Source organism: Canis lupus, chromosome 16, assembly GCF_048164855.1.
Source record: "Canis lupus baileyi chromosome 16, mCanLup2.hap1, whole genome shotgun sequence".
Classification (NCBI taxonomy): Eukaryota; Metazoa; Chordata; class Mammalia; order Carnivora; family Canidae; genus Canis; species Canis lupus.
This window is the reverse complement of record NC_132853.1, coordinates 35,438,447-35,453,629: the sequence shown is the minus strand read 5'-3', so window position 1 is coordinate 35,453,629 and position 15,183 is coordinate 35,438,447. Positions and strand designations below refer to the sequence as shown.

Sequence of the window (15,183 nt, the reverse complement as noted above, 5' to 3'; positions counted from 1 at the left end):
TTTTTTCTTAATTATGCTTCTGAAAAACCTGCCTAATGGCTGTACTTACCCAAGAGATTGAAATTGTGTCTCCCAGGCCTGGCCGACGTGTTTTGTTTTGTTTTTGGTCTAATTACACGTGTCCCCAGGAGACTGGAAAAGCTCAGAAGAAGCTGTTTCAGCCTCTGGGGTAAATTCTAGATGTTTAGATCCTTCCATGAAAGATTTCTTATTCTATTTTCCTGACGCTTACAACAAGGTGTAAAGGCAAAATGTTTTCAAATAAGCTTGGAGCAAAGACTGTCTGATGGGAAATTCTGAATGGAATTTGAAAATGCACCCTTCACTTCTCATTCATAAATTTAAAGCACTGCTGTGATTCAACTACTTTATCTCTTAACACACTGTACTGAAAATACCATCCATAGAATGTCAGTTCAGGCTGATCCCTATACTCTGTGTACTTACAGGGGGTTCCCCAGTGGGTTCTCTGGCTGTGGAGCAGGAACGAAAACCGAGGAATGACACAGATGTCAAACCCTGGTCCTGAGAATATACACTGCTGAGCCTCAGTATTTCTGTCTGAAAAGTGAGCCTTTTGATACAATTTATCCTTATGGGGGCTAGAAGATGAGGGGGGTAAATACCTGCTGTGTCTAAACTTCACTGAAAATCAGAGGGTTGGTAAGACAGGATCACTATAAACGCATGTTTACAAAAAGCTGTGTCTTCTACTTTCCCAGAGCTCACAGTGTATATTTTCTTACTGCCTCCACTGAAAGCAAGATTCCTGTGGTCAGAAGGGAACTAGACTGGGAGGGTGGAGTATGTTCGCACTGCCTAACTGGATTCACAAAATCTTGAAACGATACAGCTACCATCCAAACCTTTTCATCAGCAGGGCTGACAGTTTATGTGCCTCATCCTCTACCAACACTCCAAAAAGCTGATCAATAAAGACAAAGCTTCCACTGTCAAAACATGCACTTTCTCTGTTCTTGAGGTGCAAAGAAAGGTGGAAGAGACTCTTCCTATGGGTAAATCCTGGGAGGGCTCTAGTGCCCTCAGGTCAGAGCCAGCTCTGCCCCCCAATGGGTGCCACAGCATGATGGCAGGAAGAGAAGCTGGCAAGTCCAGTAGGGAACGGTCTTTCTCACAGGGTCTACTGCTGGCCAGGTATAAGTACTTTTAAGACAAATTTCAGAAGGAAAAAGAGCTACCCACTCCCACCTCCTCAGCTTGTGCTTCCTCAGACCACAGGGGCCTTGGAGGACAGGTTATTGAGCTCTTTCTGACATGTCTACATAATGAAAATCAGTTTCCTAAGGTGTGTTTGGGGGACATTAATTCCTAGCAGTGGTTCTTGAGGAAAAGGATTTCAGGGCTAACTAAAGAAATGCTATCATTCTTTTAGAAAACTCACAGTGTACATTGACATACTAATAAGATTCTGAGAAATCTTGCAGTAAGATAGAAACACACGAGAACCCCAATTTGACTTGTTTAAACTCAAGTGTTTCACTCACATTTTCCCCCAAACTTCTTTTATAGGAATCAATTACTGGCTTACTGTTTTTGGTCTTTACCCTATTTCCTTGGTTCTAAGATCCATACTTTAATTTTCACACACTAACATTTCTCAAATCTTATGAAAGATGTACGCATGTACTGCAGTAGTATTTCTTTTTTCCAAAAGAGCTACTGATCATCTTGTAATTCTGAATGCGATATATTTCAATAGATACTTAGGTAAAAGTTGAAAATGCTAACCATGACCCTGGGTAAAAGATTATTCTCTTCCTGACAAAGTTTAAATCAAAACTCAAGGGGAGGTGGGTGAGGGAAAAGGTGAAAACAGGGGATGGAGATTAAGGAGTGCACTTGTCCTGTGATGAGCACAGGATATACAGGATTGTTCAATACACTGAACTATGTTGTACACATGAAACTAATATAACACTTGTATGTCAGTGTCAACTAACTGGAGTTAAAAGAAAAACTGTAAAAAAAAATAAACAAGGGATCCTTGGGTGGCACAGCAGTTTAGTGCCTGCCTTTGGCCCAGGGCGCGATCCTGGAGACCTGGGATTGAATCCCACGTCGGGCTCCCGGTGCATGGAGCCTGCTTCTCCCTCTGCCTGTGTCTCTGCCTCTCTCTCCCTGTGTGTGACTATCATAAATAAATTAAAAAAAAAAAAAAAGCTTTTAAAAAAATAAAAATAAACAAAACCCTTATTTAGAAAGAAAAAGTTTATGAACTCAAGAACTTTGCAAATTATAAAGCCAAACGTTAGTGTTATCTTAATCTTTCATATCGCTATACTTATATGGGAGATAGGGAAGAGAAGAGAGGTAGACATCAAACTTACCCTTCTTTTCTATAATTAGGGTGACCATATAAATTACTTCATTTAAAGCAGGGCACTTCAGAAAATAAAAAGGGTACTACATGAATAACTGTGTTGGCACCAAGATGTAACCCAGGACTCTCCTGGCCACACTCAGATACATCCTCAGCTTACCCACTATGTAACACAGAGGCCCAGTCATCAAACCCAAGAGGTCACAAACACTCCTCCCCTTGTGGTCCTCTGTCTAGTCTTATCTCACCTTGTCAGCAGCTGCCAACAAGTCATCAGCCATTTTGTCGAGGTTCGGAGCCTTCCCCGTGTAAATGAAGCACATCATTTCCTTAAAAACTTCAGGCTCCACATCATTGATCTCAACCCGATTCTATGCCAGAAAAACTGAAAATGAGAAACATTCCAACAGAACAAAATCCCTAAACAATTTTCATGATTTTAAGCTCTGCTGGGAGAAAAGGCTTGCACCATCTAAAACCTAACATGGATGGGAACGGAACTCTCTTTGAACAGTCTTCTCTCCCATCATATGCACCACCTTTATCTTCTCAAATACAAGAGCAAGATAACTATGTATCTTTGATTTTTTTGGTCTTTCTTTGCTTGAGTAGAAACACATGTCTAAAACCCTCACCCAAAACTGGATGATTGTGCTATCTGGGATAGAGTGAGTCTGCTTTACCTAGAATGCTTCCGGACCACCTATCCCTGCTCTCAGAAAGTGTCTGTTCAGAGAATGGTACTCCATTTTAATAACACGACTGGAAAAATAAATCTGGTGTCAAACTGGGAAATCATCTGGATCCAGTCACCTAGCTAAAAAGACGTATCTTCATTCTGTTACATACCTTTTTGCTCTCCTCCATTTCATGTTCAAACATGGCACTAAAAACTGGAGAACGAGCTACAAAGTGAAAGGGAAACAGAGATAGATAAGGTTATCACACTGAAACTCCTTGGTTCTTCTGTTATGAAGAGGAGAGCGCTTTCCTTCCTATCCCATTGCTACAGAAAAAGGCTTAGCCTCAAATTATACCAGAATAATAAAATTCCTCTCTTCGTACATTATATCAAGAAGTGAATAATAATACAGAGGGGGAAAAGGAAGTCAGTACTTTCAAAATAATTTCTCATTAGCTCCATTCCAACCAGATAATTACTCAAGTGACCTATGTTAGATGACAATGATCTCCTCAGGGCAGATCTGGGGGTTCAAACGAAGACCCTTCATGGCCTAAGCAGGGTATCCTAATACCCAGATTTTTGCCTAGAACAATGACACCAACTTTCTCCACTTCTAGGGGACCACATGGCAAGGAGACCAAGAACAGGGCAGGGCTCGACAGCATCCATTAACTAGATAAAGTGCATGCTTATTTATGGCAGGTGGTCTGTTCCCCCAAGCCACGTGTTCACAATAGAGATGATTAATATCACAAAGAGGCAAAAAAAAAAAAAAAATCTTAGGTATGATAACCATTTGTGGTCCTTCAAAGTTCAATCCTTCTTGATGAAGGCTTAATCCTTAGTATTTAATGTCTTCCACTAGGAATAATTTGATTTTTTTCCTTGGGGAGGTGGGGATAATGGAGAAAGTTGAGAAATGGAGTTCTAAGCCATGCCCACTGTGGTCTAATAAACACAGAAAAATAAGTCAACTTAATTTCAACCATGAAAGTTATAAAAGGCCTAAAAACCTCAAATTTTATCATGTTGCCCAATAAGTCAGAGATTTTGGTGAAAATGGAGACTAGCAATCTTCACCCGAGAGAGGAGGACCAGATGGAATATACAGTAGGACTCTGAGCTAAAAGGTAACCTGAATTTTGGCCTATAGTTTATGTCAGAAAAGACTAATTTTGGATCTGTCATTTTCTAACCACATTATCTTGGGCAAATCACTTAACCCTTTGAGACTCAGTTTTTTAATCTATTCCAAAGGGACATTAATCCTCACTGCTCTTATTTCAGAAGCCTTATCAACTATAAGGTACTAAGTAAATACATCACAGAAACTAAAGATTAAAAGGACTAGTGACTTTTAATAAAAAATAAAAAAGGAAGGGTCCAAAGCAGCAGTATGCTTAGAGGGTCTTCAGTGGCTAGATATGAACTGCTGCTATGAGAATAAACAAAGTCACCTGGGGGAGGGGGCAATAAGCAGAGGGAGAGAGGGAATAAGCGAGGCAAAACCTTAAGGACACCAATGTTGAAGAGGGAGGCCATGTATCAGAAGGAGCCAGAGCATCAGGAGAAAACCAAGAAAAAGAAGTCAAATAAACTATGAGCTAAGGAATCCCTCAAATTTAGGAATTAGCAGGTCATAGAACTTTGGAAAACTGCTTTCGTAGCATGGAGGTGAACTGAGGATAAGTGGGAGGAAAGAAGTAGAGACAGTAAATGTGCTAACTCAAGAAACTTAGCTCTATTTAAAGAGAGAGAAGGAGAGAGAGGGAGAGAGACAGAGAAAATGAATATGAATGAATGAATAACTAGAGAGAGAAGGCTGAGCCTGTTTCCAGGCTGAGGGTAAAGAGGCAATTGGAGAAAGAGAAATGGTGGAGATACCAGACAACAAAGGGATAGCTGGCAGAGTAAGGCTTCTGAGAAGGCGGCGTGTGATATGAAACAGAAGTAGAAGAGACAGCCTGCTTTGGACACGAGGAAGAACACCTCCTCCATGGAGAAAGCAGGGAAAATGCACGTGAGGTGAGAGGCAAGAGCCAAGGGAGAAGGGCCTCAGTTTTCTCTCAGAAAAAGTAGCAAGCAACTCTTTCAGGAGTTGGGAGATTAAAGGAGACTAGTAAACAGTATGAAGTATCTATTGTTAAGGAAAAAGAAAGAGAGCTAACTGTCTATCTGTGTAAGAGTTCGTGGCAGTGCCAAGAGCTTAGCTGAGCGTGCAGACACTACCCTAAGAGCTGGTGACTTCCTTTGGCAATAGACAGTAACCACCTAGTTGAGAGCAGGAACAGGAAGACGGTGAGACTGAGCCAGACTGAGGTTCCGCCAGGTGTATTTTTTAGAATGATAGAGTTCAGAGTCTTGGTAAGAAATCTGGTGCCTGAAAGTTCACACAATTTCCTCTTACGTCTTAGGGTCTGAACAGGAGTCTATGGCTGATTGCTATGCCTTCCTTCATGGGGAGGTAAAGTTAGTCCTGCCCCATCAGCTCCTGCTCTTTGTCAACCCTTCTGGTCTTCAGGACAAATGCCTATTATTAAAGTAAGACCTGATCCTCCACATCACTAGCAAATTCTCATTCTGCTAGTATGTCTATATTGAAAGAAGGGCTAACACTCCAGGGCTGGGGGCACTCAGCTAGATGGTGGTTAAGTACCGAGCAGGATCTTCTCCACTACAACCCAAGTTCCTGTCTCAGGGCCACTACCTGCTCTTAACCAGTGTTTTGATATCCGCCCTCTAGGTGCAAAGGCATTCAATACACATCACCATCCAGTGCCTAAGTCCCCTATAGAGAGGAAAAACCAAAATACTACTTTTATGGAGAGCAGGCTACTGGGTTATGATGACTAATGTCCCCACCCTAAAAAAATATATATTTGATTGCAGTTTTTTTGCACCAGTTCAAAAAGCTAATGTTATTCAAAAGGTGATTATGCAGCCACTGTTTTCCCGTGTTTCACCAAAACTAAAGCTCCTGTGAATAATGACCGACCTGCCAAGATAGCTTTGTGAGCCTGGAACTCCTGGCCAGCAACGCACAGACAGCAGTCCGTGAACCGAGAGTTCTCCCACAGCCCTCCCAGCTCATCAGCCAGCCGGCACTCAGGGACCTTCACCATGTTCATGGTGTTCTGGCCAGAAATGTTGACGGAATCTTGCACCACGCTCACCTGTGAAAGACAAGGAAACACAATCCGAAGGTTTTGTTACCAGGAATTTTCTTCCCAGCAGGAGGAGAGATGACTTTTACCTCAATGCTGTAGTACATTCGGATACAAATGTTAGTCATGTTCTCTTGAAACCACCTCCACAAATCAAAGCTTTATCCTGTGGATCAAGTAATTTCCAATCTGCCACAATCACAATCATACTTATTTTACACCATCTTAGGATGAGAGGCAAAAGCCCCACAAATCTCCTTCTCCTCCAAATGCTAATAAACTCTTCCTCCTCTGCCCTGAAAACCTGGGTAAAACCAGGGACACTGATCTAAACACATATTAAATATTTACTTACCTTATTCCGCCTTAAGCAAAAGGTTAAATACAAAGAACTCTTATGGAAACTACCACTTAACACCCTATAGAAGAAAAAAAATCTTTGATAAGCCTTAAAAGCAATTCCCTTATTTTAGTTAGGTCTGGAACATGAAAATAAAATACAGCTTTATTGGGCCTGGTAAATAATTAGCACTTCCTCACAGATGTTAGTCTAATGAAAGAATTGGGCTTGGAATGGATACCCTTCCTCAGTCCTTAGTGACAATGACCTACAAGATAGCTTGCCCCAGCTAGACATGCACTTATAGCTCTGGAACAGAATGACAAAAGATTTACAGAGGGATCCAATTTGCCACTATGACTTCAACAGCAGCATGCTTTAACTGGTTGAACTAACTGTTCAGCCTAGATAAAAACCAAGGTAACTTCTAGACGGGTCAGTGAAACTCAGATAAATTTGTTACGATACCAAGTACAAGGATTTATAAATCATGTAGCATTCTGAAATATATGGAAGCTACCAAACTGAAGATAAGATCTGCAGTCTCTGCAGATCAGTCTTCTAACAACCACTGCTATGCTTCACCTCCTCCATCATATGGGGTTAGAAATGGTAATATCAAAGCAGATCTCACAAACCTTGAGAATCAGCTCCTCATTCTTGTTATTGCTACCAGTTAGATGAGAAAGACAGCTTAGGAACATCCTAAATGATCCAAATTTCTCTCAACCTTCGAGATGCAAGTCATCTTTTAAATGTAGTCATAAACCCAGAGGCAAAGTGAATTCCCTGGCATCCAAATGACCTGTAATCTCTTTTGTGAAGGAGTGAGATATTTACCATCAGGTCAAGAAATGTATTCATTTGTTTCAAACTAACTGTTATGATCTCAAGCAATGAAGCAGCCAAGTTAATCAATTATGAATGTACTTAACATCAGTAGCACATTAATCAGAGCCAGATTATAACATTATTTTAATAGCTCAGGACCCAGTACAAACTACCCCACAGAGATTTACTCTTGCCCTGTGTAAGATCTCTAATTTGGTTCAGCCACTTTCTCATACTAACACCAAAAGTAGAAGTCTCCGATTTCCAGTTACAGCCTCAAAATACTGATTTAAAAAAAAAAAGGAAAAGGAAAAGGAAAAAGACCAATTAAATCCAACTTCCTCATAGGGAAAGGCAGGAATCTCTTGGGATGCCCAATGGAGGGAATGGAGAATGCTTTTGGCACTGGGTTCCTAAGCTTAAATTAAATCTGGCTGACAGGAGCTCAGAGTCATTAACACTTGATGACAATTTACTAGATGGGGTAAAATGAACTGGCAAGAACTAACCTGAATGTCAATGCTATGGTTACCAGTGGACCCTCTGCTGGTCAGATGCATGCTTGGTAATGAGTGGGGCCCAAAGACTGTGACTTGTCTCACTAGGGCAATTCCTCTCTCCAGACACAGACAGGAACACAGCAGGAAGGAGAATGTACCTTTACTGTCTGAGCCAGACTTGTTCTGTAGATATATGGATGCCTGGAGTCTCCAGAGCGCTGAATGTCTGGCACCTCTTACCAACATTAAATACGTTTAATTAAAAATAAATTTTAAATGGCATTCACAAATGAGTCTTCAGAGCCCAAACTTTTAACTTAGGAAGGGATTGTTTTCCTCTGCAAATGATGATGCTAAAATGAGACCATTTTGAGAAAAACGAAAGATTTTTTTTAATGCCTATAAAGTTGACTATGGAGACTCATTCAGAATTGCAGCTGTGAAGATGACGTGACTGTGACATTTATGTCGTCTTATAAATGACTACATGAAAATGTCTCAGGAAGGCTGTATAACCCTCTACATTTCAAGTCATAAACGGGCCTCACTTTTAAAGTCAATTCCTTTTCTTAAAAAAGAAAATTTCGTAAAAGATTACAGACTGTGCCAATTCTTGTACATTTTATCTAAACATAAAAAAGTCAAAGTAAGACCAATGGAAATATATTTTTTAACTTCTATATAATCAAAACAATCAAGGAAAAAATAGACTGCATATAGAAGGTTTATAGCAGCAGCATGACTTCTAATCAAAAGACTGGTCACAATCTAAATGTCCATCAAAGAGAATGAGTAGACAAACTGTTGTATATTCACACAACACACTATCACATAGCACTAAAAATGAAAGAACTATAGTTACACCCACCATATAAATACATTTTAGATGTATAATGTGAAAAAAAGCAACATTACCGACATGACCTACATACATTCTGATACCTTTTATAAAGCACAAAAGCAAGCAAACCTAAAAAAGTACATTGTTCAGGCATACAAATAATAAATAAGGGAATGATATCCTACAACCTCCAACAGCTATTTATTATTATCCTCTGAGTGTAGGGACAATATGTCTAAGGGATAGCAAAGAAGCATATACAGGTTAGTACCAAGTTACTGGTGATGCTGTTGGGTCAGGTGCTAGGTTTACTACCGTATGTTTATAACCTAAATAATGTTACATATTAAAATCACCTTTTTTGTAAGTCAAGAACAATCAAATATTGGTGTTATCATACAGTTCAACTAATATATCCAAATAATCCATTAACAAAATGATAAAAAGAAAAAAGACCCACATATTTAAAATCTGATAAACATACATATTCCCAAGCTAGGAAAGGATAGTTTAGGAAGGAAAGGGATATTTAAAGAGACAACTAGGCAGCCCCGGTGGCGCAGCGGTTTGGCGCTGCCTGCAGCCTGGGGTGTGATCCTGGAGACCCGGGATCGAGTCCCACATCAGGCTCCCTGTGTGGAGCCTGCTTCTCCCTCTGTGTCTCTGCCTCTCTCTCTCTGTGTCTATGACTAAATAAATAAAACCTTAAAAAAAATAAAGAGACAACTAGTGTCTACATGAAATATTTCATATTTCAACTTTAACTACAACATTACAAAGAGACCCTGGAATCTTCTACCTGTCAAAGGTATGTACAGTGAAGGTGGAATATCTGCATCTTTAATGTTAGTAGCTATTTGTTTTTAATATAAACAGAGGGAAGGATCAATAGAAGCAAAAACGTTTCATGCATATTTTCTGTGAACCAAACTATTAAAGAGAAAATTTAAAGTGTAAAGTATTCCTGATTCTTTCATTACCAAAGTAAATACTCTTGCTAGGAAAATCTGGTAGCGTTGGTGTTTCCTTAGGTGAATGGCTTTAGGTCCACTTAGTGCCACATAGCAGACCAGAAGTGGAAAATGCAGAGTTGCCGTGGAATGACACTAATTTGCTGTACAACGGTAGGAAAAATTACCTGACCTCCCTAGGCATCGCCTCTCTCCCCTGTAACATGAAATGAAGATAACAGGACTAATCCAGCTCAAAGGACTGTGATAAGAGACAATTCAGGGAATGCTTTGAAAATGTTTCCAAATAAATTAAGTACGACACATCAACTTGGAAGAATCGTCATGTTTCTTAACAGACAAAAACATCACTGAAAACTGGAGGTGAATCCAGTATGGCACCATTATAAACAAGACCACCCATTCAGCATTTGGAGAGTATGCAGTCTAATTTCATTTAAACGTTCATTAACAGTAATACCACTGAAATAAAGCCCAAACACAAACATGTGATTCTCAGCCTTTCACCTTAGGGTTCCTTCCTGTGGCCTTTAGGAACAGCCAGAAGAATCCACAGAACAGGGACACCTGGGTGGTTCAGTGGTTGAGTGTCTGCTTTGGCTCAGGTCATGATCCCGGGGTCCTGGGATCAAGTTCTGCATCAGGCTCCCAGAGGGAGCCTGCTTCTCCCTCTGCCTATGTCTCTGCCTCTCTCTGTGTCTCTCATGAATAAATAAATCTTAAAAAAAAAAAAAAATCCACAGAACTGTACTTTTGTATCAAGATGCAATACATTTGTTTTTAAATAATCCATCAGCAGATAGGATGAAAGTGCCAGGGCCAAAGCCTGAATGAAGAATGGAGCAGTGGTGAACTCAAGACCTAAATTTGTATGTGGCTGTCGACTTCATAAAAGCCTCTGAATAATAATAATAATAATAATAATAATAGCAGCTAAATCAATAACATATAAAACATAAACACAAACTAAAATACTTGTTTATAAATAATCCACTGACCGAAGGGAGCAACAGGTCAAAAGGACAGAGTGTATAGCAAAGAATGATCCAGCTTTGAAAAGCACGAAGAACTCAGATGAGCTGCAGACATTTTTAAAACCCACACATCCAACACACACCCCCACGCAACCGTCTTGCAATGCTGAATGCTACTAAGTCCACAGAGAGCCTTGGAACAGAAACGAGTCTCACTAGGCACGAGCCCAAGTATGAGAAGCAACACTCAGCACCTGTGGCCAACGGAGAAGTGTGAGTGGAACAGATGGCACACCTGGTTCGCTGGTAAGAAACCGATGGCATCAGCAGAACTCAGCAGACGCTTCCCTGTTCAACAGCTCCTCATTTCCAAAGTGTCATCTCACTTCCTTCTAAGTCAGTAAGACAAAGCTAAACTTAACCACAGGATTTCTCCTCAGAGAATTTCAAATGGGGAAGTGAAGCCTTGGACTTAGCCACAGGATGAGAGACTGCCAAGTGAGGGTAGTCCAAGAGGTTCCCAAATCGAGACTGTCAGTACAGGGGTTGGAGTGGCTGGAAACCATCTGGGGGGATGGGGTGGCAGGGGGAGCAAGAGAGAAAAGGCTGGACTATGGACTGGAAAATGCAGCAATAAAGGTTAATGCTTTGCCTAAAACACCACAGGCAATATTTAGAGGAGATTTCTCTTTCTTCAGAGAACAGTTCAAAGACTGGCTTTCATTTCCAACAGGAATTAGAATTTTCCATTAGTTTTAAATCTTCCTGAAATATAGATCTCTAAGGTAGATGAAGATTGAATGGATGGTCTTAAGTTTTCATATTGTCGAACCTCACACAAAATCACCTATTGTTCTCATTTTTTCACTTGTGCAACTGAGTATGATCTGTAACTAGTAGGACTTCTTTGGAACTCCAAATTCAAATTCACAGACAAAACCAACCACAACATTCTAACATATTTATAGAGATGCCATCACTCTAGCATATACTTCTTTTACTTTGCAACAAAAAAGGAGAGGAGGTAACTATTATGCAACTACTAGTATTCAGTGTAGTACTTTAATAAACTCTGCATCCAACCGGCAGCAAATATTCTGCAGAAATACTCAATGAACTGTGACTGGGGAGTGAAGCTGGTTACTGCTGGCCAGGCCTCTGCTGTGAAAGGGCAAGAGTGAAAGGGCAAGATCCTTAAGGGACACCATTCCCTGCTGCACAGGTGGCGGTAAGCCTTTGGAACTCTCATTAAACTCACAGTGTGAGCCTATTATATGGCAGAACACGCTGGTAGTTGGGGAACTTGTTTGCACCCTCGCCTTGAAAACACAGTGGTCACTCTCAAGTGGTGCTGCTCAAGAAGTGGTTCTTGACCATACAGAGTACAGGGAATACAAAGATCCCAACAGACTGGAGGTTTTATTCACTTACTATGCTATGAGCTTATGAGTATTTGTAAATGTACTGAGAACAGCAGGAAGTAACTGGTTAGTATATACTCATTAAAGAAACCACTTTCCAACTCACTTTCACTTTGGGAATATTACTTCAAGGTTTCTCCCATAAACCCAGACAGGCTATTAGGTCTCTGGTGAGAGAAAGACTCTCCTGGCTGACAACAGATAACTCTCCTAGATGACCACGACTTAGAGAGCTTTATCTACCCTTCACTCTAGAAAAAATGGTTCTTGCCATCCTGTTTCACAACTATTCCAGCAACACAAACTGGATATACTCAACTCCTGATAAGAGTCATCTAGTAGTGCAGAAAAGGAAAGTGATCTGTGGTCAAACACAAGTGGACTTCGTATTTCAGAAGTCAGAAAGTTTAAGGGACAAATACACATATCGAGCTGCTGGTCATTCTCCCCACTTAGAGCACCAGTTCCTTCCACATACTACCTAAAAACACCCCCAGTGAAAAAGCCAGAACCCTAATCTAAGCAGTCAAAAATCACTCATGCCAAGATAGTGCACAATCTTTGTTTTTAAGAACAGTAACAAGAGGAAAGCTGAAGTGCCCAACAAGCCTAAAATCGTGACACAGTTTCAATCACAGAAATAACATTTATGCAGCACCACTCCACTCTGAGATTTTTCTCACTCTCCATCCCTGACACAGTGTAATTAAGTCTACCCATACCCATCAGGTCTGGGAATTGCTACTCTCACCTTGGAGTAAAAGGACTCACCTCACAGAAGAGGGTAAGCTTGTCATCAGGGAGAAGCCCGTTAGCCTCATCCAAGAGAAAATCTCTACGGATGAATTTTTTGAATCCCCAGTCTTTGCCTTGCACAAACCTATATGCCCGTTGACTCTCTGAAGTGGAAAAAAAAAGCCATATTTAGGTTTAGTAAAAAAATAAAAGACAGATCAAATCCATAACTTGTCTGCTTACAAAGTTGTTTGATGTGAAAATAAAGAGTCAAATGAAGATAAGAACATTTACCCATAGCTTTGGTTTCTTCTCCCTTAGCATTCAGAATGGAGAATTTGAATTTTGCCCGAACTTCACTCTTTGGACAGCTGACCAGTAACAGGTAAAGTGACAGGTAATCTTTGCTTTCTTCATCTAGCCCTTTTGGATTTACTCGCAAACACCTGCCCAAAACAGATAGGAAAAAAAATATATGTCGGAAGCATACATGTTTATAGGCTTTGTTAAGTGACAGGAGAAACACAACATCTATTTCTCAAGAGAGGAAGATGTTAAGGAAAACCAACTCAGGGGTGCCTGGGTGGCTCAGCTGGTTGGGATTCCAATTCTTGGTTTCAGCTCAGATCCTGCACTCACCGGTCAGAGGACTCAGCCCCACGTCAAGCTCTTCACTCAGCACAAGTTGGCTTGGATATTCCCTCCCTCTGCCCCTTCCCCCACTTGTGCTCCCTCTCTCTCAAATAAATAATTTAAAAACAACAATAAGAAAACAAACAAAAAAACAAATCCAGGCCCCTTAGTAGGAGATTCTGATTCAGCAGAATGGCTACTTGGGAACCACTTTTTGAGAGCAACCTGAGTCACCTGTTAAAGAGTGAACAACAAAAGTAAAGGGGCATCCTACAAACTGACAGTACATCTTTCACATCTCTGCCTCTTTCCTAACCTCCCAAATCACCCTTTTCTCCCCCTAAAATATTTTAAAATTGAGCCTATTTCCATTCTGTTCTAATCCTCAATCTCAGGAAAGGAAGCCTCTTCTTTTCTCAGGACTAGAGTGAAATCATGAAAAACAAAATGTTGGGGGCATCTGAGTGGCTCAGTTAAGTATCTGCCTCTTGGTTTCAGCTCAGGTCATGATCTTAGGGTTGTGAGATCCAGTTCTGCATCGGGCTTTGCACTGGGTGTAGAACCTGCTTAAAATTCTCTCTCTCTCCCTCTGTCCCTACCCGCTCTCCCTAAAAAATGTTGTTGAGCTCTTTACTATCACCTTATGAGAGAAAAAATATTCCACAGAAATATGTGAATAGTACCTCATCTTTTACAGATATTTTATCAATCTGGTAATAATATCCTAAGATTAAAATAAAGAAGACAGTATGTAAGAAGCAGAGACAAAAGTAAACTCTCATTACACAGGGTAGAGTTCCAAGCGAGGCTTCCAAATAGAGTTAGAGATGACAATCTGTTGCCAATGAATCAAAACAAATTTCAGGCAGATTTAATAGGTTCAATTGAGTTAAGTTCTAAATGTCATTAGCTGAACTGCATGTGGTTCACACTGCTTCTACCACATATAATACTTAGGCCATATGTAACCTTAGGCCTTGCCAGTGTTATGGAACCTCTCTCAAACAGGTGGCCCAATCTAGTGCCTCTCTGGGGAATGCAAATGCCGTATACATTGTGCTCAGCATATGAATTTAAATACAATGCCTAAGAGGGGTGCCTGGTGGCTCAGTCAGTTAAGAGTCTGCCTGCTATCAGCTTAGGTCATGATTCCAGGATCATGAGATCACTCATGACCCCTTCCCCCTTGTGCTCACTATCTCACTCTTTCTCTCATTTATTAAATAAATACAATGCCTCAGAATAAAGCATTCTCTCAACACCTAGCAATACACTGCTTAGTACACATAGCCAACAAATATTAAATGGGAGGAGAGTGGTTTAACTCTTCATGGTTTATCAGAGATCAAAACTGGGTGGCTGACACACGCATTCTGGTCTTGGCAGTGAACATATGGTTGTATCCATAACTGCCAGCTCCTCTTCAAGGGGACACATGCTTTGGATGGGATTGACCCAACCACTCTCAGATTATATTCCCCTTGCCACAGAGATTGAGGGAACTCAAACCTAAACCAGGCAGTGCATGTATTCTTGGCCACAGAGTTAATTCAGAGAAATTTGGTGGATAGTAATGGGTTATACCCACTGCTACTGCCAATCAGCCTTTAACCACAAGGGATGCTAGATTTGAGATGGCTAACAATGTGGAGAACAGAGAGAGATGGGATCCTTAATCTCACCACTGGGATGCTGGATCAAACTACCTTCAAAACCATCCTACACCCTGGGCATTCCAGTTACATAA

At 40.7% G+C, this 15,183-nt stretch overlaps 1 protein-coding gene across 5 annotated transcripts in view; it reads right to left on the bottom strand.

Moving 5' to 3' along the window:
- Nucleotides 1-15,183, bottom strand: part of SPOP (speckle type BTB/POZ protein) — a 67,466-nt gene that overhangs the window by 4,049 nt on the left and 48,234 nt on the right. For all 5 annotated transcript variants that reach the window (XM_072780149.1, XM_072780148.1, XM_072780150.1 and 2 more), the window contains 5 exons: nt 13,098-13,249; nt 12,840-12,967; nt 6,022-6,199; nt 3,191-3,246; nt 2,590-2,712 (listed from right to left, as the gene is read on the bottom strand). In XM_072780149.1, the coding sequence (XP_072636250.1) occupies nt 2,590-2,712; nt 3,191-3,246; nt 6,022-6,199; nt 12,840-12,967; nt 13,098-13,249 (637 nt within the window). The remainder of the gene's footprint in view (nt 1-2,589; nt 2,713-3,190; nt 3,247-6,021; nt 6,200-12,839; nt 12,968-13,097; nt 13,250-15,183) is intronic.